This window comes from Periplaneta americana, chromosome 5 (genome assembly GCF_040183065.1).
Source record: "Periplaneta americana isolate PAMFEO1 chromosome 5, P.americana_PAMFEO1_priV1, whole genome shotgun sequence".
Taxonomy (NCBI): Eukaryota; Metazoa; Arthropoda; class Insecta; order Blattodea; family Blattidae; genus Periplaneta; species Periplaneta americana.
Genome location: NC_091121.1, coordinates 55,307,403 through 55,335,331, shown reverse-complemented (window position 1 = coordinate 55,335,331; position 27,929 = coordinate 55,307,403). Strand labels below are relative to the sequence as shown.

Here is a 27,929-nt window from a genome sequence, read left to right as displayed (position 1 = left end):
TTTTTATTCGAGTTGTAAATGGAGACTTTAGATGTAGTCATATTATATTACTAGCAGAATATTAGTTCGCAGAAATCAGTCTGGTTTTTGAATCCCATACATTTCAAGTATGATTAGTGTAATATGTTATTAGTCAGCGATGTATGCAATTGAGGAGGAAAGGAAGTGGCTACCCTACCCCATTACATCCTGGCTTAGTTGTCTCGTGAATGATACCTTATAGGTGTCACTTATGAGATTCAAACCTGTCTTTGGACAGTTGACTAAACAACGTCAACATAAACAACAACAAATTAATTTTCCCAAAATCGCTTTCTGGAAAATAGTAGCCACCCCATTTCATCAAAATTCTTAAGCACATTTCAAGATGAAATTTACAAGATATATGCAAGATATGTTCCTGTAATAATATTTTATTATATCCGTGGAAGCTACCGGTGCAGCTCAGTCGGCTAAGGAGCTTGCATACCGATCCCAAGTCGCGCTTGGGCGTGGGTTCAATCCGCACTTGGACTGATTGCCTGTTTGGGTTTTTTCCGAGGTTCTCCCCAACCGTAAGGCAAATGTGAGGTAATCTATGGCGAATCGTCGGCCTCATCTCGCTATCACCAATTACATCGACACTAAATAACATAGTTGATACAGCGTCGTTAAATAACCAAGTAAAAAAAAATCCGTCGGGCTATTTCATAATATTCAATTATACTAATAATTCTTTATTCGACGTCCAATGCAAATAACTCTTTACTAATTATCTACACATTTCGTCCTCCGTGTTAAGAATATTTTATGCCATTTTAAGCGTGCTTCTTTCTTAGCCTGACGTAAAATTAAACAAACACAAAAAACAAATCAACTCCATATGCATCATTGGTAAACTTTCACTGTCCAACCGAGAATCAAACCTAAGGTCTCTGAATTTGTGACTACGTAGACATGTCGAAATATAAAAATTGGAAATTTATTCTTTGAAGAGGTGGAAAAATTCAAATATCTTGGAGCAACACTTACTAACTTACAAATGGCTTTTAAGGAACCCGAAGGTTCATTGCCGCCCTCACATAAGCCCGCCATCGGTCCCTATCCTGTGCAAGATAAATTCAGTCCCTATCATCATATCCCACCTACCTCAAATCCATTTTAATATTATCCTCCCATCTACGTCTCGGCCTCCCCAAAGGTCTTTTTCCCTCCGGTCTCCCAACTAACACTCTATATGCATTCCTTGATTCGCCCATACGTGCTATATGCCCTGCCCATGGCAAACGTCTGGATTTAATGTTCCTAATTATGTCAGGTGAAGTACTTGGAGCAACACTAACAAATATAAATGACACTGGGGGGGGGGAAATTAAACGCAGAATAAATGTGGAAAATGCCTGTTATTATTCGGTTGAGAAGCTTTTGTTATCCATCTGCTCTCAAAAATGTGAAAGTTAGAATTTATAAAACATTTATATTACCGGTTGTTCTGTATTGTTGTGGAACTTGAACTCTCACTTTGAGAGAGCAACAGAGGTTAAGAGTGTTTGAGAAGAAGGCGCTTAGAAAAATATTTGGGGCTAATGGGGATGAAATTACAGGAGAATGGAGAAAGTTACACAACGCAGAACTGGACTCATCGTATTCTTCACCTGACCTGATTAGGGACAAAACTAGACATTTGAGATGGGCACGGCATGTAGCACGTATGGGCGAATCCAGAAATGCATATAGGGTATTAGTTGGGAGATCGGAGGGAAAAAGATCTTTGAGGAGGCCGAGTCGTAGAGGGGAGGATAATATTAAAATGGATTTGAGGGAGGTGGGATATGATCGTAGAGACTGGATTAATTTTGCTAAGGATAGGGGTCGATGGCGGGCTTATGTGAGGGTGGCAAAGAACCTTCGGGTACCTTGAAAGCCATAAGTACGTAGATATGTCACCGTACAAACGATATTTTTTTACTTGGTTATTTGACGGCGCTGTTTTAACTACTGGGTTATTTGGCGTGGATGGAATTGCTGATAGCGATATGGTATTTGGCGAGATAGGACTAGGATTCGCTACAGATTACCTAACATTAGCCTTACTGTTGAGGAAATCTTCAGAAAAACCCAACCATGTAATCAGCCCTAGCGAGAATCGAACACACGCCGGAGCGTAACTCCGGATCTACAGGCAAACATGTTATCGTCAGAGTCACGCCGGTGGCGCTCAAGCAACTTTGAAGAATCGTTCTTACTAAACAACGATAAAGTAACCAAGAACTCATTCAACGTAAGCAATCGGAAGAATTATTTGATCCGAAAATGTTACGTTTCTTGTTTCAGCGATTACATAAAAATATAAAATATGAATAAGATCAACATATTTGAGAAGGGTTTCAAGGGGTTTACTGGACATAGTTGGAAGAGCCCTCGAGCATATACTGATTAGGTAATTAGGATTTGTCAGAGACATCACTTACTCTGAAACTACGACCACAATTTGTAGTAAGATTTATGTTTCAAGATTCCGACAACAGGAACAGCAACAATAGCGCTGCCATTTGGCAAAGATTGAGCCCACTTTTTGTTCTCTTTACTCGAGGTCCGACATTTTAGCTTCCTCTCAACTCGACCGCAAGAAAATTTATTATGTCATACAGTGTCAACTAAAAGTTTAGGACGATTCACATATTCACACGCTTTTAGACAGCTTAAATTCTGTAGGCCCTCCGGAGCACGAACATCGTATTGTATGATTTTGGTTTACCAAAAATATTTTATTAGTAATGAAATTGATCAGCTGAAATTCTATAAAAGTGTTCCGGAATGATGACAGACTGTATGAGTTACAAATAAAAAAAAATGTTGAATGTAATTCCATAGAGCATCCTCAGAGATAAAACCATTATTAGGCGAATAAATTTCCATAATAAAACGAAATAACGCATACAGAGGCATCTTAGATAAAATGTCATTATTTATATTATGAATTATTTATAAATTTTTCAAGCAACCGATACGATATGCAGATCAGATAATAAACTGAACTCCAGTTTCTAACGTGTGAAATTGTGTTTTTAAATGTTAACCATACCTTACTTTTAATAAAGTTACTTACAGTATATTTAAACAATATGTTTCGACATCTAAATACCTTAAACAGAATGTCCTGCACCCAAATGCCCTATTTTATTCCAATAACAAAGTAATAAACATAAAGGAAATTTATTTACAAAAGTGAGTCGTATGAGGTATTACATTTGTAAAAAAAAATTATAATAATAAACACTTCTAGGTCTACGTGAGCGCCTGCGTTGGCACGAAGGATGTCTAGTCTGAATTCAATTTCCGCTCCAGCATGTCTGGAATAATGGTAACAATGACTTCCAAAGTCCGGACACAGAGATCACGATGGTTAACCATTTTAGTTGTCTATACTCTGTCTTTCACATAGTCCCATAAAATAATCCAGCGCCACAATATCGGGAGAACTTGGAGGCCAATTCATGGATATACATCGAAATGCAATAATATTGGAATATATTTAATGATCAGGCATGAATTTGTTCAGTTCTGACTTATTCTTTGTGAACGATAGGAGTTGAAATTGCCGTCTAAATTGTCTTACAGCCAACTTTAGTGAGTATCGCAATGTTTTAAGTGCGCGAAGATGGCGTCAGCATATAAGAAGACACAAGTTATGGTACTCCAATTTAAGTCCATTGTTACCATAGAAATTGAGCTTCATCGTGTTTATAACAAAGCACCACCAGACGGCAATAGGATAAAAATATTTCAAGGATAGTTTCTGGACACTAGGAGTATATTGAAAAGGTGTGGAGGAGGCCAGTTTGTTTCCGATGAGCAGATAGAGAATGTCCACCAAGCTTTCCAACGACGTTTTTTTGGTTGGTTATTTAGTGACGCTGTATCAACTACTAGGTTATTTAGCGTCGATGGGATTGGTGATAGTGAGATAGCATTTGGCGAGATGAGACCGAGGATTCGCCTCCAACGAAGTATACGGAAGTTGATTCGTCAGACTTCACGGCATCTTCACATGATGAACAACTGTCCAGAAGGTCCTCATAAAGCATATTTTCGCGTGGAATGACAACAGCGTCAAACACGCCAAACGTTAAATATGAGAATTTATATGGCAATTTAATCTCTTGCCATACACAACGGATAAGTAAAACCTAAAAAAAAAGAGTAAATAAATAAATTTCGCATTATTAAAAAATCCATGATCACTGTAGCTCAGTGATAGCGGGCTGGGCTTACAGGTCAGGGAACCCGGGTTCAAATCCCGGTACATCCACACTGAATTTGAAACTTGTGTTGAGCAAGCCAGTGGGCCAGAAAACAAAGTGTTTTCTCTCAGTCCGATTCTCTTGTGACATCCCAACAATTCTTCTTCTTCTTCTTCTTCTTCTTCTTCTTCAACATGATCATCATCGATTACAAATATAATTTAGACGCACAGGCTATGGTGCTCTTTGTAGTGTCTCTGACGACTAACAAGCAAACATTCTGTTAGGGGCAGATAAAAGAGTTATTTTTTTCTTTCACCATGTTAATAATGTCAAAAGAAGTGCTAATACAAATTTTGGCCACTCGTCCGTCCAGAAAGTAATTTTCCCTAGGGCCGTTTACAGAAAAAAAGCAAAATTGCATGGAAAGATTTATTGAAACAGATAAAACAATTGTGCTATTTGTCAACACATACCCCACTGGAATTGAGACATTTGTCATACCATGGGATCAATTTTTTGTATCCTTGTGTCGTAGATGTCAGCCGCCTGGGATCGGAACCAGTGTTTGATAGCCGTCTGCACCTCTCTTTCGATCCCATGATATGACAAATGTCTCAATTCCGGTTGGGAATATGCTGAAAAATAGCTCAACTATTGCTGTGTCTGCTCCAATAATTTTTTTCCAATAAAATTGTGTTTTCTTTCTGTTAATAGCCCCTGGCGAAGTTATTTATTTACAGCCCTCGTAATTTCGGTCGAGTGGCCAAAATTTGTATAACCACTGCTTTTGACATTATTAACATGGTGAAAGAAAATAATTTAACTTTTTAATCTGCCCCCATCAGAATGTTTGCTTGTAAGTGCTTTAGGCTTCTCGACATTAGGGGCATCTGTGAACCACGTTGTAGAATTGGGTCGAGTAACGTCAAGTTAACATTTCTACCATTTAAAAATGTATTTTAATGCCTATAACTTGTATAATTTTCGAAAGACGAATTAACCGTTTTTAATACATAACATATCATAATTATGAATGTTCTGCAGAAATGTTTATACTTCGTTTTCAAAATATAATCTTCAGTTACCTTCCTAAATTCAGAAAATATTCAGAATACTTTCGGGAACCACCGGCGTAGATTAGAAGTTAACGAGCGACGTCTGCCTCGAGGCTCAGCTCGGGCGTGTGTTCGAATTCCACTGCGCCTGTTTAAATGAGTGGGTATTTCCCCGAGATTTTCAGCTGTAAGGGAAATATCATATAATCCGATGGTGAATTCTCAAACTTATTGCCATTTCTCTATGACCAATTCCACCAACGCCAGATAACCAAGCAGTTGCTACAATGTCGTTAAACAACCGATTTAGAGACAGAGGAAAAGTTCAAGTCTAGAGAAGAAATTATCTAAATATGCATGTACGTGCGGTTGGTCTTTCACTTTTGGTTGGCACTGTATCGTAAAAAAAAATCTGTTTTAACGGAAGAGAGAGATGTTTTGGCATAGGATAGTAGTTTAGTTTCATTTTCTGCTGGAAGGAAGACTGTGATGTACTGCAATTAATTACTCTGCGTAGAAGTAAGACATTGTGGGGTGGGGCTTCTGGTAGGACACGTCATCTTTCTTTAACGGATGATCGGATTTGATACATTTACACAGCGAATCCGAGACTGGAGTCGAAGATATACGAGCCATGAGAGCAATATTTTGTTCTTGCTATGGATTCTACGTCTTTTTCATTTCCGCTACAACCTCGTTTATGAAAGTAGTAGACATTGTGTCTGTGTACAGCGTTGGGGGTGTATGTCTTAAAAGTGATTTATCGTGTTTTATAGTCATTATGACAAGGCATTACTGTAACTGCTTCGGAACAATTTAACTTGTAACAGTGGCAGACAAGAATGTTTTAACATCTTGACAAGAAACTGTAATTTAATTCAGTACAACTTCCCTCGTCACTTTATAAGACATTTTTTTCCAACGACTAATCAGAGATGAAGACTGTGCCCATCTCAGGACCCTGTTGTACGAGTTCCAGTTATATTTTAGTAATTATTAACGATGCAGTATCAAATACGAGGATATTTAGCTTCGATGGAATAGATATTGAGATTATGACAAAAATTCGTCATGAATTACCTGACATTCGCCTTACAGTTCGTAAGAATCTCGCAGAATACCCAATCAAGTAATCGGCCCAAGCGAGAGTCGAATTCACGTCCGAGAACAACTCTAGATGAGTAGACAAACGCGTCTATCACCTACGCTATGCCCGTGACTTCCAGTTACATAATTCTCATTTTAATTTCAACGTAAACAAAAATCTCCATTACGTTTCTTTCATTAAAAAGCGATCACTTTTATACCCGGTTTCTGGTACACCTCAGCTAACTCATCAATTTCCGAAAGTTAAATATAGATTTATCAGATCTTGTAACTAACAGTTGAGCTAACTTCAAGTTCAGTATCTTTTGTTGTCCATAGATGTCTACACTAGTATTTTGTTAGTGATTTTTAGTTATTTATAGTTATTTTTATTTGCAGAAGTTTTCAGTAGTAATATGGCAGTGAGCTCTATAGTAATAGGAGCAGGCTTTTTAATTAAGAAACCGTGTGATAAACGATAGTGTACATGTACACTTCCATCTCAATCGTAATATGATTAAAAAAGCAATAATTGTTGGTATTTGGCGTGATCATCGAGGTAAATAATACTAAAGGAGAGAGGGCTAGATGTAATTTCTGCTACAAAACTGCAATCGCAGTCAGCTGTGGTGGTTATGGCAGCCATATTGGTAATATAAAAATATGTTACATTCGTCCATATGAATGCTTTCATGTGTTTAAATGTACTTTTAGCAGACCGAAATACCATTGGCATTGGTAGAGCACCCAAGAATAAAATATTCCTTGACTGATGACATAGGATCTAAAGTTTATGACGAAAATTAAGCTTTGATATTCGAAATTGTCTTTACAAACACGTATTATTATTCTAATATATCATACAAAGTAGAACACTTACCGTAAGTTACGTAAATAAAACGTCAATTTTTTAAACTATACAGATAATATAGTAAATTAATTAATTCCGGTTTATATTATTATTTAATATCAGTTATTATAGTTTACGAAACAGTAATGCAGTAGCGCCGCATGTCGGTATTTGTTCGAATCAGTATTAACAGCCCGGTAACTACAGACCAAGGCACAGTTACCAGTTGAAGCACAGATAACTATGAAGATTACGATAACTGTTGTTTCGGAAACTCGTTTCAAACATATCAACGCATTAAATCGTAGATAACTCTGTATGTACAGGTAGGCTAACTGTCTTTCCAGAAACCGGGCGTAACTCCTGTTTAAATATTTCCAATCTTAACATTTATAAAATTATAATATGTGCTATAGCATGTGTACAAGGCTAGGTGAGTAATAGCAAGAAATTAAATTTCATAAAGTATACCACACTCTTCTTTATAGGTGGTAATTTTGTTATCAATGGAGGCTTAAATGGATCTTATTGCTCATAAAGGAGCAGAAACGTTGACCAAAGGATATGTCGGCATTCTCGCTTAGTTCAAGGCCTTGGATCTCTTGCCTGGTGAGGAGAGCGACGCTCCCTCTCAGCACTCACTCTGCCCAGACTTTAAACATCTTCGGCAACTCCCGGTCGTGATGCTGATCGTGCTTGCAAGCAACATTCCTACTAGAGATGAACAACGATCAAGAAAGCGAAACTAACAGCTCCCGCAAAGCAGAAAACCCGCACGACAATGTTGTATTAACTTATGTCGCGTCCTTGACGTAAAGACTACCGAGTCTTCCGAGACTCGATATTGATCATCTCTCGAAGTCCCAAACGTCAAGCAGTCTTCAATCGCCACAGTTGTTTATACCTGACTGAACTTTTATCTACTTTGCCAATTGTTATATATATATATATATATATATATATATGTATATATAAACAATCAAGTAACCTATTTGAAACTTCTCTACCTCTCAATGTATAATAATCCGTTCCCCAGTCTTTATTTAATTACTAGGCCCTTATTAAAAGGCTAGGAATTTTCTTTTCATTTAAGATCAAGTGTGCAATCTCAAGTAAAAAGATGTTAATGTTTTATGTTTCTAAGAAATGCAAATTTATTTGAGAATTGTTTCTTTTTCTACTTATATAACCATAGGTAACATTATATAATACAACCAAAACATTTTGATAACTAAGATACTGTTCTGTTTCGTCTTTTTGTCCCATTTAAACATTTATGTTATTTATTTCAATGGTGTATGTCAGTGGTTGCCAAACACCGCGAAAGTGTGACGTAATAGAAATGCAACCCGCACACCACAATCGCAGGGAGAGGGATGGAATGGGTATCTCCTCAGGTATGCAGCGAATAACAGTGCAGAGACGGACTGTGACCAGAAAACAAAAACAATATAATATTCTTCTACTTATTAACTACACACATATTTTTCCGTGTTAACTTTTATCCTCCTATTCATTATTTTTGTATTATTAGTAAAATAAAGATAATATATTTTCTTATTTACCATAAAAAAGAACGTGTACTCTACATCAGCAGATATCTGAAATTAGAAAAACGTACCAGGCTGGTCGCGAAATTGTAATTTACGCTACATACTTCAAAAAAACGTCGAAATATTTTACTCTGATTAAGGTATAGAATTCGACACTTTTTATTGTTTATTTATTAATGAAATATTCAAATTACACTACATACGTCGAAAAAAAAGTCGAAGTATTTTACTCCGATTAAGATATAGGAGCCGATCATTTTTATTTTTCGTTTATTAATGATATATTCAAGTTACAGGTAAGGGCGTGGTAGTCTTTATATCAAGAAGAATAATGACAACGTACATTTTGTTCTTTTATACATCATTTAAAATTCTACAACAAATTAACTATCTCATATTTTTGCCATCTGCACAAAAGAAATACTTGTACTCCCTTGCTCCTTAAAATTAAGTTTTTACAATTACCTTTTTTTTGTTTTGCAAAAGACATCAAAACATATTATCCTACACACTTGTAACATTACATGTGTACGTCCGCTGCTGATAAATGTCTTGCCTTATATCGAAGTGAAGACTGTAAACAGAGGGTGGGGGTATGATGCCATGGTTACGCTTGAGTGGAGGCAGGAGCATGTGTCGCGACACAACTTTTGGCGATCACTGGTGTATGTTATTCAAAGTTACGAAATCTTTTCACGCCGACCAAATGCTATTTCGAGAGTGACGAGCGAGACTCGAAAGACAAAGCAGCGAACACAGCGAACGAGAGCGACAGTTAGTTTTGTTCATCTCTAATTCCTACCCTTACATTGTACCTATTAGGTTACATTCATTTTCTGCTTTTCCCTCTTTCAAAATCCAGCAAGTTTTTTCAACGGAAACGTTGAAATAGAATTAAGGCAAGTGGCCAATAGGCTTAGAGCTCACACAGATACTTTCTCACAACCTCATGTTCCCTTACAAGGAGACTTAATCATGTATATTTGAATTTTGTTTGGTTGGTTTCCAATGAGCTGTTTTGGCATTCAAGCCATTAAGTCTAGCTCTTCAATATTTTGCGTTGGCACAGGTCTCAGTCGCTACTGCTGGGCAGACTTACAGGTGGGATGCATCCATCTCGACTTCGTTGTTACATATATTACAGTCAGCTGAGAGTAAGACGAGAATTTTTTGAAGATGTTTCCAGGGACAGTCAAAATCTGTGAGTAGTCTCAAGCAAGTAACTGATGATTTCTTCTTGGGGGGGGGGGGCTTGCGGTACAAGAGTGCGGTCTCTATAATTTTTACCATTTCTTGTTCTCAGATGCGTGCCTGACTTTTGTGTATATTAATACGAATATTTTGTCAGATTCATATGGTGTTGGGTTTGGTTTGATCTGAAAGATGGAAGCTCCCTTTCGGAAGGATGTGAGCTGTAAGTCACAGTTTGATGGGATCCACTGAATCACTACTTCCTTATTCATATTCTGTACATCGTGGATAAATTTGCAGCATACGCTGTTCCGTTGTACGTTTTTACTATTGCTTTTATGGCCGATCTGAAATCTGACAAATTTACTACGTTTTGAAATTGCTCTGATCTTAATGTTAAATTTTGAAGTTTTTTTTTTTTTTTTGCTGTAAATACTAGGGGAATTCCAAAGTCTCTACCGCTATTTTTTCAGCCACAATAATAAACATACAGAAAAATCAAAATACAGTCAGTATTCTAAGTATCTTTGTCTAATTTTTCACATAGTCACCATCGCGGTTCAGGCATTTGTCCCATCTCAACACTAGTTTGGAGATGCTGCAGTTGTAGAATTCGGTCGGTCGAGTGCGGAACTACCGCCAGCCAACGGACTGCGAGCTGCCATCAGGAAAAAGCGCCAGGGGATTCTCGTGGGGTGTGGTTCTCCACCATGACAACGCCAGGCTTCATGTTGCAAAGAGGATCGCCGCACCGCCCGACTGCAGTCATCCCGATGGGACGTTATGCAGCATCCACCGTACAGTCCAGACCTCGCTCAGTGATTACCACGTGTTCGGTCCACTGAAGAAGTTCCTGGCAAGCCAGAGGTTCATTTCCAACGATGACGCGAAGCCCGCTGCCCGGCGGTGGTTCCGAGCTTGACCGTCAAATTCTACAAGAGCAGCATCTCCAAAGTAGTAGTGCGATGGGACAAATGCCTGAACCGTGGTTGTGACTTACTTACTTACTTACTTACTTACTTACTTACTGGCTTTTAAGGAACCCGGAGGTTCATGCCGCCCTCACATAAGCCCGCCATTGGTCCCTATCCTGAGCAAAATTAATCCATTCTCTATCATCATATCCTACCTCCCTCAAATCCATTTTAATATTATCTTCCCATCTACATCTCGGCCTCCCTAAAGGTCTTTTTCCCTCCGGCCTCCCAACTAACACTCTATATGCATTTCTGGATTCGCCCATACGTGCTACATGTCCTGCCCATCTCAAACGTCTGGATTTAATATTCATAATTATGTCAGGTGAAGAATACAATGCGTGCAGTTCTGTGTTGTGTAACTTTCTCCATTCTCCTGTAACTTCATCCCTCTTAGCCCCAAATATTTTCCTAAGAACCTTATTCTCGAACACCCATAATCTCTGTTCCTCTCTCAAAGTGAGAGTTCAAGTTTCACAACCATAAAGAACAACCGGTAATATAACTGTTTTACAAAGTCTAACTCGTGGTTGTGACTATGTGGAAAAATAAAGGTATTTAGAACACTGCCTATATTTTGATTGCCCTGTTGTTTATCGCTGAGGCTGAAAAAAATAGGGGCAAAGATCTGTAGATTCGCCCTCGAATTTCGCCGTCAAAATTTGTTTTAGCCTCTGCATGACAGTAATTGTTTATCTTCCAGTTTCCTCTTCTTCCATTGGCATTAATTACGATATACATACTAGGTTCAAAAAGTTCCCGGAATTTGCTAGCATCATAGAAACAACGTACCTTAAACACTATTCTACAGCATTCCCTTCAAAATAGTTGCCTTCCGCAACAACACACTTTTGCCAACGCGTGCAGAGTTCCTGGAAGCAGGCCTGGAAGCCATTTTGTGAAACCCGTCTTAGTGCTCTCGTCGCGTTTGCGATAACCTCTTCAGCATTGAATCTCCGTCCTTTCAGATGACTTTTCAGACGGGGAAACAGAAAGTAATCAGGTGGTGAGAGATCAGGAGAGTATGGTGGGTGATCCAAAGCAGTTATGTTGTGCCTGGCAAGAAAATTCTTTACAATAATTGCGCGATGAGCAGGTGCATTGTCATGCATAAGGAACCAGTTGTTTTCTACCCACTTTTCTGGACGTTTCCTTCTCACTGCGTCCCAGAGGCGACGGAGGGTTTCTACGTACAATTCTTTCGTTACAGTACGACCTTCTGGAATGAACTCATGGTGCATGAGACCCTGACAGTCGAAGAAAACTTCCAACATAACTTTGCTTTAAGTGTGCTTAAATGCGACAGGCTCATGTCAGTAGATTTACTGGCATGTGAAAGAACTCCTGCGGGACAAAATTCCGGCACATCCGGCGATGCTGATATAACCTCTGCAGTTGCGAGCGTCGTTAAATAAAACATAACATTTAAAATAACTTTGCCTTTGGAAGTTTCCCTAGGAAATTTTTGCTTCCGAGGAGATGTTTTCGATTTCCACTCAGATGACTGTCGTTTAGGGACTGGGTCGTACAAGTAGCACCAGTTTCATTTTGTTTAAGAAATCACCATCTTCATCAGCCATACTGATCATGTCCCCAGCAAAACACAGAACTTAATGTTTGTACTTTGCTCTGTGGACATAATTACAAAATGCGACGAACAAACAAAACACTATGATAAACAATTGCCTACAACTCAAAACCAATAATTGCCATTATCAGCAAACTTTAAGGAAATGACATCATGAATGTTACCAACAAAACAAATGTATAATATCCCTTGTTATATATTAATACGAAAAATGGTAGTAAAATTCCGGGAACTTTTTGAACCTAGTAGTATTTATGTAATGCTTGTAATACAATTTGTGTCTGTATTTTTGAGAACCTCATCGAGTCTACCGAAAGTGGATGAGACTGTGTTGATATTATTTATGAAGTTATTTATCATGAACCACAGTGAATTCTAGCAACGATCCTGGTGTTTCTGTCTGTCAACCAGTTACAGATTTCCCCAATTAGCACGTCTGCTTGCATCCGCGAACTCACTGTACTTCGCACTGACGAATATCAGCTTTTAATGCTACCAGTTTTGTTGTAATTAGACCATGTCTCGTGATCTTTCTCAGATGAGTCAACCCTCCACTGATATATACTAAGCGAGGACTAACACCAGTATTAGATTTTTGAGTAAACCGTTACAATTACGACAAAATGTTACACTTGTGTTCAGTGTACGTATAGAAGTTAAATAGTCGACACTCTGTATGTTCTCTAACTTTTATTCATGTACCTCCATTATGGCAATGTTGTGGTGTTTCATAACGATGAAATAATGACGCAAACTCGCAAAATGGATGCCAATCACTCAACGCTGGGTCAGAATACTGTAGGAACGATCCCTAGAGAGAAAATTACATGCTCACCGTCTCGCGGGTGTGGTCGAGCAGAACGCCTGCCTTCCACCAGGAGATGCTAGCCGGGGGCCGCGCCCCCGACGACTGGCACGCCACCTCGTACTCGCTGGCGGCGCTCAGCGGTTGGTTTTCCCCAAGCAACCTGACGTCCAGTGGCCGCACTGCAACAAAATAATATTCGCTATACAGAACTGCTTAGTCCAAAAAAAGTACAGTTGCAAGTCAAAAATCCCTCTTCTTAAAACTTATTTCATGTATCTGTGCCGATGGACGTTTTTGAACTAACGGATCGCATTGCATTATGACATCGAGAACATGAAACTGGAGCATTTCTCAGAAGGTGAACTCTTGTATAAAAATGACAGTCTATTTTTCATTCTGTGTTTATTTGTAATACATTTCTTACTTATTTCTCCTTTTATATCTTCCTTCCAAAATTTATATCTTCTAACATTCTTATTTTTCATGTGCTTTCTCTACGCTGCAGAATTGAAATTTCTTAAGCCATACATATATATTAATTATTAAATATTCTTCGTAGAATGACATACAATAAATTTTGGTACAATGAACGTTTTTATTTAAAAAAAGTCCTAATCACAAAATATCACAATCACAAAACTCATAATCCCAATCACAAGAACAAAGGAAAGCAACACAAACACAAGATAACAAGTACATTAATTACACTAACATACGAAAACAAAAACACATAACAAATTGTGTCTTCAGTCGGGAAACTAAAGTAGTACAACATTGTATACAGAACACAAAACAGTGAGAACACACTACAAAAACATCTTAACACACAAACAGGAAAAACAAATATATTACACAATCCGGCAGGTGTTTACTAATGACATACCGGTACTATATTTGTAACGATTTACATTAGACAAACTATTAGACCTTTCCAATTGGCCTACGATACAAAGAACATAGCATAGCCATAACCAAATTACACAGTAGATGCACTTACGTACAATCACCAGATCCAACCACAACTACAACAATATACAAACATATATGACAATTTTACATATAGCACCGTAAGGTAAAAAATTAAACATACTAGCATATATATAATTTTCGGAAGGAGAGCACTATGACCCAGCATTGCGACTTTTTATGATCTATTGCACTAACCCTCAAGCTAGGTGCATTCACTACTCACACCGGCTGACTACACTAAGGTTCGCTGCGTACCCAGCTTTCGAGCAGGCAACCCCCACTCGCAGGCCGTTGCCTTCCGGCGTTCGAGAAATGCTATGCGAACGGGATGACAACGAAATGGAGAAATGTTGACGGAATTATATAGATGCCTAATATGAGAAAACGGAACAACCCTGAGAACAACCCAGACTGCCACAAGTGCCACTATGGACTTATCAATGAGAAATCCGGACCTGACCTGGATTCGAACTCGGACCGCCTGCGTGACAGGCTGAAGATCTGACCACTCAGTCACAGCAGGAGACCAACATATCCTGAACACTCAAATTAATTTCCAAACGTACGCTTTGTTCAACACAAACCTAATACAAAACACCCCCACTACTGCACACATATCCCTCTCTTATAACATCGAGCAACATGATATCTGAAAAACGCGTGTAAACCTCAGTAGACTGTTTGAAGGTGGCGGATACCACACCGAAACTAGTCACAAAGTTAAAGTACCTTTTCAATTTCAATATTTAACACGGGATATAATTAAAAGTTGTTAATTTTAACAAGTTTTAACGTTCCATCACACTTGATAAACGGATAACATGCTCAGAAACTAACAAAAATGCAACTAGGATGGCAAAACTAACATAAGTAACTCTATTGACTCGCACAAGTGCTCAGGAAAAGCAATTAATCGCCACTCCTTAGCTCACTCCTGCACACACAACGTCACGGCATCTGACAGCTGGCTTATTTGTGTCCTGCGAATTCCTGTGGCGTCTGGACGCCAGGCGCCGTGACGTGCAGATCGTACTGTGGAATGTGACCCATCAGACTCTGTGATCATGATCTGACCCTAACCATCCCCAGACCTCCAATCGCTGTCTCACAAGGAACAACCCTCCACTTGTCCCATTACAAACATAGCACAGTGGGCTTTGTCTTAAACAATACTAATTCCGTTTCTATAGTAAAGATTGATTCGCACTGAACTAAAGGGTGTCTCAACAAGAACGCTCAACTTAATTATAGGTTTGTTTCTGCAGCAGTTTCCAATGTTTCCAACCGTCGTGAGCATGCGCACATCGACTTCACTGTTCACTCTATTTGCGGATTGAAGTCAGGCGTTCTTGCAGCATATCAAACCGGCCCCAAACCATTTGCTGACTGTCAGAAACATTTGCGGATCAAGAGCAAACTAATCTCAAAACACAGTGTCACGCATGCGCATAAAATTAGTTGCACTGGAATGACCACAAACGTAATTTTTTAATTTATACGATATTTTGTTTCCATGCTTATCTATATTGGTTATTAAAACATACTGTGCAATTTAATAACGTCTTCAATATAATTATGATATTAGTAAATTATTTTATATTACATGAGCGTTCGTGCAGGGATGGTTTGAAATTAATTTCAAACCAATCATCTCGGATCATGCGCAATAGTTGAAGTTGGAAAAGTTTCCAAACAGTTGTCAAACCAACACAAACTCGCTGCAGAAATAAACCTAATGTGAATATTTTTTGGGGGATTATTTTACGACGCTGTATCAACGTCTAGTTTATTTAGCGTCTGAATGAAATGAAGGTGATTATGCCGGTGAAATGAGTCCGAAGTCCAGCACCTAATGTGAATAAAAATATATATATAAATATATATATATATATATATATATATATATATATATATAAAGAGAGCGAGAGAGAGAGTAGAGCAAAGTATTTGAACAGTGAAATGTTTTTGAAGTATTAGTGAAACAGGATAGTATCCGTGAATGTGTCGTAGTACCAGTGCAGTAAGTGAGTTGTCAGCGAAATGAGTGCAGTGCTGAAAGATACTTGTGATGTATGAACATATCATACTCGTGGGTTTTAGTTCGAACTTTAGCTTAAGATACACATTAGATTTACTTTAAATGTTATTTTAAGTGATCGTGCTTCATTTAATTTAGGATGTTCCTTGTTAATTTTATTATACTATTATTATTTATTATTATTAGCATAAATTATGAGTATGATTAATTTATTATTAATTTCGTTTATTATTAATTGTCATTATTGAGTGTAATTAGTTACCACTGCCATTTGCCATTTGCAATGTGAATAAATACATACACATTATAGCTAGAATAGATAACATCGCCGCCAAACCAACACCAAGATCAGAGATGAAGAACTGGCGAGAGAAGGGTGAAAACATGGGGAAAGCGTTGGTTCCCTGTCCACAGTCCACCGGCGTTGAATGACGTATCTGTGGCCAGTACGCAATCACATAATACAGACACCGAATATAAATCCCCTCCCCTACCAAGTCAATGACGCGGGGGTGGAAGGAATGGGTGAGTGACGTATTCCGCCTTATGACGTACGCCACAAATGGCGCCCACTAGCCTGACCAAGACAATGGAGCAATGTGTCAACACTGTCTTTTTATTGCTGAGTTTGCGGCACTGTTATCTGGTTTTTGTTGCATTTATTCACATTATTAAATCCGGCGTTCTTGTTGGGACACTCTTTATACAGAGTGTTTCCGGGCTAGTGTTACAAACTTTCAGAGATGATAGGGAAGGGCACATGTATCAATTTTAGATAAGAACCTTGGTCCGGAAATGACCGAGTCGAAAGTTACAAGCAAAAATAGTTGTGTGGAAATGAAATAATTTTATTCCTCTGTACATCTTACACATACTGTATTCATCTGACGTTGTTTACGTTGTCTACTTACAGTATTCCATTCACTGCGCTGTCTGAGGGGTGGGGACAGGAAACTACACTAAAGAAATGCAGATAGCGTAGTGTGTAACGGACATGGTCGGTCCTGAAATGTACATCTGTATGTGTACAAATTGCAGTGTCCAGTCGATCAGTCCTAGTGAAATGGAGGAGTACACGAGAGAGGAATATACAGACATGATTTTCGAATACGGATGAGCCAATGGCAACAGTAGACAAGCTCATAGATTGTATCGGGTACAAGTACCCACGTAGGAGACATCCGGCCCATACCATCTTTCCACGACTGTTCCAAAGGTTAAGGGAAGGAGGACACGTGGTTCGAAATTACAATTCCATTTCCACACAATTATTTTTGCTTATAACTTTCGACTCAGTCATTTCCGGACCAGGGTTCCTGAGATCAAATTGATACATGTGCCCTTCGCCATCATCCCTGAAAGTTTGTAACACTAGTCTGGAAACACTCTGTATATAAATCTTTCACGCAGAGCACATTGTATGTACAACTAATTTGAGACTTAAGGTAATGTAAGTTGGGATTTGACTTTCTTTCTGCTCATAATGGATAACTGGAAAGGCATTCATTAAGACATATTAATCTGCTCTGGAATACTTCGTTAAAAGGTTACAAATTAATTATTCTGTGTTTAAGATACAGGCAACAAGTAATGAACAATACAAATACAGGATAAGGTGAAGGCTTAGACAGCAGACAGGTACGTAATATTTAATTAAATTCTTTATTATATCAGAGTGAAATGAGAACTGTCAACACAGATAGTATCTATAATATTACACAACTTTCAATATTGAAATTATAGTACTGCTATAGTGTATGGGATTGTTAGACAGCGTTACAATATTCACGTACGATGCTCTGTAGAAAGTGGAAGAAATTGGACGTGATCTTATGAAAAATAAATAACTGAAAACAAGATTTGAGCTACGGCATGTATATTTCAGTAGCTCCAGTTATATTCAAAAAATATATGTAAGACGTTAGACTTTAAAACTACCTCTCGTACACTTAAAATTTTATTTTGTTTCCATTTCATAAATTTGACTTTAAACGTGAAATGTCTTTACTCGATCTACAATGGGAAAGAAATTATAACGTTTTGACATTAAAAGTTTTCTTGTAATGTCTAACGACACTCGTGACAGCATGAAAACAGAAGACTATTGTCACTTTATTACATAATATATGGCCTATTATATTGCAGTCAACTCACACCAGAAAGTGCAACTGTCTGAACGAATACATTATTACACAGAGACGCACGTATGGGCTACATGTTTAAGCTACATGGACGAGTCCATTAAAGCTTTCACATAATAATTGGGGTTTCCTTTAATCCCCTATAAATGTTCTTCATTTTATGGCACAATATACTCAGAATTTTCCCTACTATTTCATAAGTATATAAGTTAGTAGTTAATATACCTCATAAAAGTCTGACAATAAAAATTCGCTAATATTATAATACTTTAAAAAATTAAAAAGTTTTTAAAAATGTAAGTTTATGAAGCAGGAATTGTATTTAACCCTGTCATATTTTAATGGCTTCAAAGACATTCAATTGCTGATTGACTGAAATAAGTAAGCCTACACTTAGTAAAAGGTAAAGATATTCCATTATAAGCCTATGCCATGAAGACGCTTTGAGGGGACATGGAGGTAGAGTTGCATGATTTTGACCTCGCCACCATAATGAGTAGTGTGGTCAGCATCACACTCCGGCCGTTTTCAACCCCAGGGAAGACTCAGGAGGCTGAGTGAACCTCGAGCCCGTTTTGGAAGTTTTGGTAACGGGAGAAATCCCATCACCACCCGGAAATGGATCCAGGATCTTCCAGTCCGTAGCCTGTTGCTTTGTCAACTGAGGTATCTGGTTGATACTTAAACAAGAATCATTATTATTATCATTATTATTATTATTTAATTATTATTTATTGAGTTCGGATTATCCACACTGTTCATGTTTTAATTCGCACGTATTTTTCTCCAAAGAAAACAATAAATAAAAGGAAGCAAAATAACTTAAATTGACTAGAGAAATAATTCTCCGGTGGGCGGGCAAAAGGCTTAAATCATTACTTTTTGTGATATAAGATTTCCTTTATTAAACCCGTTTTCTAAACGAGATCCCAAAACCAGTGACGTCAACAATAAAGAAACTCATGAAATAGCCGAAACATGTCACTTCGGATTTATAGGAGTTGTTTAAATCTTTGAAAATTCCTCCTATAAATTTTGCATAGAGTGGCTTTAACTCTTTTGCCTGCATACTAGAAAATTTTGAAATGAAACTTCTACATGCGACCTTCAAGGAGATAAAAATTGTAACGCTATGCCAAGATAGATTTACTCTAATGTCGTTCGTGGTACCATGGAAACAGAAGTGTATGGTGAACTTCGTGTCTCATGGTTTTTCATGCGGTCTGTTTCGCTGTAATCTCTTATTTACTGTACCTCGAGGTTTTCCACCCGATTCTCGTTCCATGTAGTAACTATTAGGTTATGTAAAGTCTTTGAAAAAAAAAAGTGACCGGCTGCCATACGCTTAGTCCCATTCGGAAGACTTCAGTTGATTCCGTGAGAGTTTAGGAATTTCTTATGCACGACTCCGCTCTGTTTTTCCTTTGTTTTGTTTTTTTCTGTCTTTTTATAGGTTAAGTTTTATGAATAATCCTTAACGACGATATATTCAAGTAGTAAATTAGGTGCAAAATAAACAGTCTTTCCCTTGTCATGTGAATCAGGCGCTGCCCGAAGCTGACTTAGACAAATTCACGCTACAGGAGATCGGTCCTTTTTGTGTCTAAGGATGTAGGCTACACTTTCGGCGTATCCCCTTCAAAATTATCTTGAATTCCTTCAACAGATCTGCGAGAAGCAGAGTAAACACGTGGCTAATAAGCCTGGAGTTCACATGTTCTTCCTAAAAGCCTCAAATTTTATTGCAAGTGCGGGCAATGCCGTGCTTTTTAATAGTTTCTCCTCTATTTCCCCTTCATTCCATATGGTCCGTCTCACTCCATTATATAATATGATTGAATTGGGCGCACCCATCCTGCCTTGTAGTATGGAGTCTTTATTTAAAATTCAATCAGTCCTCATCTAATAAAAAAATTAACTAACTTACTGGCTTTTAAGGAAGCCGGAGGTTCATTGCCGCCCTCACATAAACCCGCTATTGGTCCCTATAATCTAAAAATTATATACCAAAAATAAAGATATTACAAACAAAAACAACAAAAGAATCAAAACTAAAGTTTTATAAAGTAATGGCAGTTCCCATTGTGACATATGGATCAGAAAATTGGGACATGAATAGATCAGACAGAAGATTATTAGAAACGTCAGAGATGAAGTTCCTCAGATGGGTTGTAGGATGTACTCTAAAAGACCATATTCCTAGTGAAACAATAAGACAAGATCTAAAAATTTTTAATTCAAATGAAAAAATACAAAGTTACAAACAAAAATGGCAATAATATATTTTAAGAATGGATTCTTCTAACCTAACTAAACAAGCATTACTATACCAGCCACAAGGTCACAGAGATGTGGGACGTCCTAGAAGACGATGGGAAGACGAATTCTGAGAGCGGAACGGGCCGATGGCCTACTATGAAGATGAAGAAAAGAAGAAGAAGAAGAAGAAGAAATAAAGAAATTTTACGCAATTCAAGATATTTCAAAAGTCTCCTATCACTTTACAATGGGTTGTTTAACGATGCTGTTTCAACAAGGTTAACTAGGTTTGGTGGAATTGGTGATAGCGAAATGGTATTTGGCGAATTGGAATTAACTGACATAGGCCTACGTCTTACTGTAGATGAAAATCATCGAAGTAAAACTGAACTAGTTAATTGGCTCAACTGGGATTCAAACCCATATCAGAGAGCAAACTTGGATCACGAGTAACACGAGATACGTTGGTGAATTATTCACACATGCAAATATAAGACAAAAATAACAAATTTCATATAAAAGCCTTAAAGACCAACAGGATAGAGGAAGTTACAGCTCCTACCCTAGATAATATATACCCAGATTGATCGGCCTTACAGGCTTTGACGTAACAACTTTTGTCAGATATATTATTTTAATGTACCGAAGTACATATGATATTTCCATGCAGATATTCTGCGTCATCATACGATGAAAGAGTAATGGAACGGAGAAAAATTCTCACCGGCGCCGGGATTTGAACCCGGGTTTTCAGCTCTACGTGCTGATACTTTATCCACTAAGCCACACCGGATACCCACCCCGGCATCGGACAGAATCGTCTCAGTTTAAGTTCCAACTCTTGGGTTCCGGCGCCGGAGAGAATTTTTCTCCGTTCCATTACTCTTTCATCGTATGATGACGCAGAATATCTGCATGAAAATATCATATGTACTTCGGTACATTAAAATAATATATATGATATGCATAAATCACTTCGTGATTTAAGACGGCGCTTATTCCGTCGGATCCCGGCCAACTAGTCACTCATAACGAGTGCAGCTCAGCACATGTGTGGACTTCATTCCTACGTTCATAAACATCTATGACGTAGTGCAGAGGGCAGCCACTAAAGGGAACCCAAGAGTTGGAACTTAAACTGAGACGATTCTGTCCGACGCCGGGGTGGGTATCCGGTGTGGCTTAGCGGATAAAGCATCAGCACGTAGAGCTGAAAACCCGGGTTCAAATCCCGGCGCCGGAGAGAATTTTTCTCCGTTCCATTAACCTTTCATCGTATAACTTTTGTCAGGTTTACTATGCTGCCATCTAATTGTTACATAAAGAGTCACGTCATAACTCCTATTTGAACTGCATTAGCGACTGTATTGCCATCTTGTGTTTGTTTACGGCGGACAGGTGGCGATCCTGGCAGTTGTTCTTTTCAAAGTGCTGCCGATTGTAACATAGGGATGATCTATCTGTTACATATATGATCTAGGCTCCTACTTTTCTAGTCAATCAGCATTGGTAACAGTAGGGATGTCAGTTACATTCGAAATCATCCTTAGTATCTCTCCAGGAACACATACTACACCAAAAGAAACATTACAAAGTAAATCTTATGTACCAGTGTTTCAATGATCGTAACATCTCTGAAAATTAATGTATCCTTATATGGACAATAGTAACCAAGTTTCGAAACGGCCTGTAGATTCTGAGAAATCCGATCACAGAAAACGGTCACGAACTTATGATGAGGAAGGCAGACAAAAAGACAGACGTGCCGCGGTTGGATGCATTACCGGGGTTGAAATTGAAAGCATTTGTTATTATTTTCGAGAAGGCCAATTTCCTGTCCCAGATACGCCCGCCCGCCCGCCGGGCCGTTCTCATCAAAGCGTATACCCCCATTTGTCCATCAATTTGAAATACAGGAAATAGAGAAACAAACGTCTGTGGCAATCCAATACCGCAAGCGTTTTATAGACTTTTCCACTCTTTGAAAAGGGAATATTTCCATATATAAAAGAAAGAGATAGGCCTGCAGCTTCTGTCCAGTCGTCAATTTGAAGCTACTGGATCTAAATGAATAACTGCTTGTCATTGTCGGAACGAAATAAATTGTTCTGTTTCATACAAGCACTGTGTTGCTAAGTTTAGAGTCTACACAGCTGGCGGATTCTCACAAAGGAGCTACTTTGAATCTAGTCAAGTTTATCACTCGTTCATTCAGAAAGGTACGAGTTTAAAGACTCTAATTTATAAATTTATTTGTGAAACCGTAAGTTGATGCATTTATCGTAAACACCAGATCCGATAATAATTATGTTAAATCGTAATCATCATCATCATCATCATCATCATCATCATCATCATCATCATCATCATCACTCTCAATTTTAATACTTTATTTTTCGGAAAAACAAATTACATAAATTCAAAATTGAAAATTCCTACCAATAAATTTTCCACTACATAAAACTCATGATAAAATATCAATAAACTTTATTATGCATATTACTTTGTACAATTCAATAGATTAAGTTTAGATTTTGTCAGTTTTTAAATATCTGATGATGCCGTATAGGCGAAAATGTTCATATCTATTTAAGATTCAATAGCAAATAACAAAATTTGCAAATAGATAGATCATATTGATTGAGCATTTAAAATAAATGTATCATATTTAATAGATTTATTTAGGTTATAATATAACTTATGATGTAGATAGAGATATTGACAACAAAATAACCAAATTCCAGTGGATATGCGGAACAATAAATAGAACACTAAAAAAAACTAAAAAGGAAACAAAACTAAAGTTTTATAAAACTATGGCGGTACCCGTGTTGACATATGGAAGCGAATCATGGATAATTAAAGAACGAGATAAAAGTAAATTACAGGCTGCAGAAATGAGGTTTCTTCGTAGAGTAAAGGGATGTACAAGAAGGGATTTGATAAGAAATGAGGATATCCGTAAGGAATTAAATACATACAACATAAACGAAAAAGTTGAAGATTATGAAGATAAATGGAAAGAACACCTGTCTCGAATGGATAACGAAAGAATTCCAACAGTGATACAGCAGTACCAACCTAAAGGCAAAAGAGATGTCGGACGTCCTAGGAAGAGTTGGAACTGAATAAAATGTGAAGACGGAACAGGCACTAAGCCTAAACCATGAAGTGAAGATGATGATGAGATGAATAGATTTATCTGAAAACCAAAATGAATTATAAAAAAAATCATCATCGTCATCAGAGCTGATTACAGTTTAAATGCAGAAAACAAAGAACAGATGTGGCGAAATTTTGCTTTGTGGACCGTACAATACTATACTTCGTTCCATCATGTCTGACAGGCGACGTAAATGTTACCGGCACAGGAGGAGAGAAGTATAATTACTATCCAAGCAATGACAGAAGTCTCATTCCACGCTTATCTTGAAGTTAGATTGGAGGTAGAAGGCTTCAGAACGCCCAACTTCAAGATAAGCGTGGAATGAGACCTCTGTCATTGGGTGAATAGCAATTATCCTTCTCTCTCTCTGCCGGCAATATTTACGTCACCTTTCAGACACTATGAAATGAAGTATAGAATGGAACAGCTTACTTGCAACAACCTTTCAGGGAAGTCGTCTCAAAATCAATACATTTAAGGAAAAGTTAAGAAGATTGGGTTATGCATGGCAAAAATCGAATAGTATATACCCTGCTGTTCACACGAAATTGATTCGTCGTTCTCTTGGAAGCTCTTCTATCACTTGATTAATTTTCCGATGAGAAAGGCCTCTGTTGGCACATCCCATCCATTTTAATCTTCTTGCTTCAATTCTGGCCATAATATGAAGTTCTTCATTAGTTAAAATTCTCCAAATGTTATTGAGATCCTATTTGGCGCCAAAAATTATCTTCAAGCTTTTACGTTCAAATACTTTCAGTTTAACTTCTTGTTCGGAGATGTCCACGTTTAGGGTGAGCAGATTCACATCGACAAAAACGAGGGCATAAAGCTTCAAAAAGGAGGCCACTGTTCGAAAAAAAGAGGACAGAAAATATGTACTTAGATTTAGGTTATTATACTTCAAATTACGTCAATATCTATTTTATTACAAAATATTTACAGTACAGTTTTAGGCTCATATCATACTTACGAGTAAACGTACGAGTATATTAATATCTATTTTATTACAAAATAATTATGAAAAAACTTAATAACAATGATTTTACAGTTAGCTACATATGTAAGTCAAGGAAACTATAATTATTAAAGAGGAAAGATAATATCTGTTTAGATTTAGACTTAGACCTATATTATACTTAAAATTATGTCAATATCTATTTTATTACAGCATACTTATGATAAAACTTAATAATATAAAATGATTTTACAGTTAGCTACATATGAAAGCAACGACCATAACAAGTAGGTGCAAAGGAAGTTATGATCGTTGGCAATGACTATATTCCGTCGATTCTGCTACCAGCTACAGGAAAATTACTTGAGAAAGGCGTTAAATAAGATAATTTCAAAATATCAGGCATACAAGTTACGAAAAGGAGGACATTTAATGAGTTTTAAATAATCCGCTCGGACCCCGAACAAAGGCTTAAAAAGGAGGACATGTCCGGACAAAAGAGTACTGTACGTCTGGTCACTCTATCCACGTTTCACTTCCGTATATTCGTGTTGGTAAGATAATTTTGCTTTCCTAGACATTATTTTACTTCTTAAGATGCCGAGTAGTACAAACTAACATCTATTAGGACTTTGAATCCTTGTTTTAATTCCAGTTTCAACATCACTGTTAGATGAGAACATACTCCCCAAATATTTATAATTATGTACAGTTTCAAACTTATGCCTGTTTATGTCTATAACATAGGCTATTGTATTGGCTTATATTTAACAGTAATAAAGAAATAAAAAATAAGTAAATAAATAATTATATATATATATATATATATATATATATAGGCACGCACAGAAACCATTGTGTACAACTACAGGGACATCATTTTATTTTTACTTCAATTTTTATTGTACCTGAGTTTTTGAATGTACTTCACTCACACCCCCTCTACTAGTAAACTTCCAACCGTCCTACACACAGAACCAAGGCCGTGTATGTAATCAAAATCGCCTTACGGTCATTGTAAACAGTACTCAGTGAGTATAGTACGTTCCAGTGACAAAGAGCTTTCAATATTGAATAATATTTTCGCACAGGTACTGTCGTCCGTTTGCCTACGTCGCATCCCGGTTTCTCCCACCCGCTTCTGCTCGCCCCTCTGTAAAGGCTAGTGGCTAGGCTGTCTTATTTCTTTCCTGAAAACATTAATTTCTGTTAGGAATTGGACGTCTACGTAATATTATACAACTATTTAAAATAACTTAAAATGGGTCTCGATAACTAATTAACTGTCACGTGATTTCCCCCTTTCCACGGTTCTGCAATAAAACCACTTGGACGGATAGTAGATAGCATGTCTTAGTATTTTTATCTTTTCGGATCGGGCAGAAGTGAAGATTGAATTTACAGTACGTAAGGTACTCTTTTATAGAGTAGGTACAGAATTATTTCAACATGCGTTACTAGTACGAAGGACGAAACTGCTAATTGAAATTAGGTACCATAGTCTATAGTGTGATAATATACACAAAAGAACTGAAGAATGTACGGAAATGTGTTTAAATATCCATATGATTATTTTTGAATTTAATTTCATTCTCTATATTGCACGCTAATGTGCTGTAGACAGTATAATATACACTGAATAATGAATACGTTCGAATGGATAGCTCAGTTCATGAGTAAAATTCTTATTGTTAATACATTACTGTATTTTGATTAAACAAAAACCTAATGAAAATTATCAAACTAAAAATTGCGATATTTCCTAGTTTACGCAAATGGATGAACTGCTTTTCTTCCCTCCTATACCTAGGAAAGTGATTTGTTTGTATTTTACGCCAGTATCATCGAACTCCAGTCGTGGAAGGGGGGTAGCAAACGGTGTTTCCGGTTCTCAACCGTTAATCAAAAAGTATAGCCAGGTTAATATTGGAAATGTTAGTAAAAATAAAATGATGTTTCTGTACAACATAAGCTTGCATTTTTTCTATTTGAATACAGTACGCACGTGCGTTACTCTTAGACTCTTGCACCTCCCCACTCTCTCCTGTGACAGAATGTGCTGACGGCTCACACATTGTTACTGCACAAAAATGCTTTTCCCTTGAATGCACGTTCCAACACCGCACTGCATTGCTGACTGGCTGTTCCTTTCCACTCGGAACGCCACGCCACGCCCCACTCCACTCCACGACACTGGGACATAGATAGTAAATCCAGCTAGAAAATTTTAATATATTCTGCAGTCAGAAGCAGATGTGTATAAGCGACCAGACGCAAAATGTAACGAGATTTAAGGGAATGGACTCAGGGAATTGAGAGAATTTTCATTTCTTAATGTGTTCACGTCTACAATTCTACTAAGGAAAGATCGCGGAGTCGTAATCGGTGGTGCAACCGTCTTTGGATCCGAGGTCCTCTGAGGACGATGGAAACGGCGATAAAATCCTCAGCATGTCTTGCTACGAGAAGGAAGTAAAACTATGAGTCCCGTCTATTAGATTCCTGGCACTTAAATGAAAGGTTAAATTCAGCGAGCTCTTCACTAAACTCGAGAGACATTCACAATGCTCTTTCCTATCAGAAAGCGTGCATCATTGAGTCTTCCGTGAGGCTCTTGTCCTATATGCTCAATAAAAACAATGAAAATGGTGAAAAGTTGCGTGACATTTGGTTGTCCAGAAGAATGAAGAAAGGAATGTGGTATCCCGTTTCATAGGTAAGTTTAATCTGCATTTGTTAAATAAAAATAAAACATAGTGTTATTGTAAGCCTAGGCTAGTCGTCATTTAGTGTATGTAGTTTTGACAATTAAAATTAAAATGAATATAATCTGTTATTCGTTATTCACAAATGCAGACTTCCGAATTATTCTTGCTCTGAAATGTATAGGTAGGTTTATGAAAAAATCCAAGCAATAAGAAGATAGGCCTAAATGTAGTGCACGTAAGTAACTTTGACCATTAAAATTAAAATTAAATTAATCTGTTATTCACAATTGCGGGCAGGCTTCCGAATTCTTCTTCTGAAATAAATAAATAAATAAATAAATAAATAAATAAATAAA

General features: G+C 37.5%; 1 protein-coding gene across 1 annotated transcript in view; it reads right to left on the bottom strand.

Annotated features, from left to right (window-relative positions):
* LOC138700413 (neural cell adhesion molecule 2-like) overlaps window positions 1-15,369 on the bottom strand; it is a 300,957-nt gene extending 285,588 nt beyond the window's left edge. Inside the window, exons 1-2 of the mRNA XM_069827031.1 lie at window positions 15,246-15,369; window positions 13,362-13,513 (exon numbers count right to left, since the gene is read on the bottom strand). Of these exons, the coding sequence (XP_069683132.1) occupies window positions 13,362-13,513; window positions 15,246-15,369 (276 nt within the window). The remainder of the gene's footprint in view (window positions 1-13,361; window positions 13,514-15,245) is intronic.
* Window positions 15,370-27,929: the final 12,560 nt, after the last annotated feature.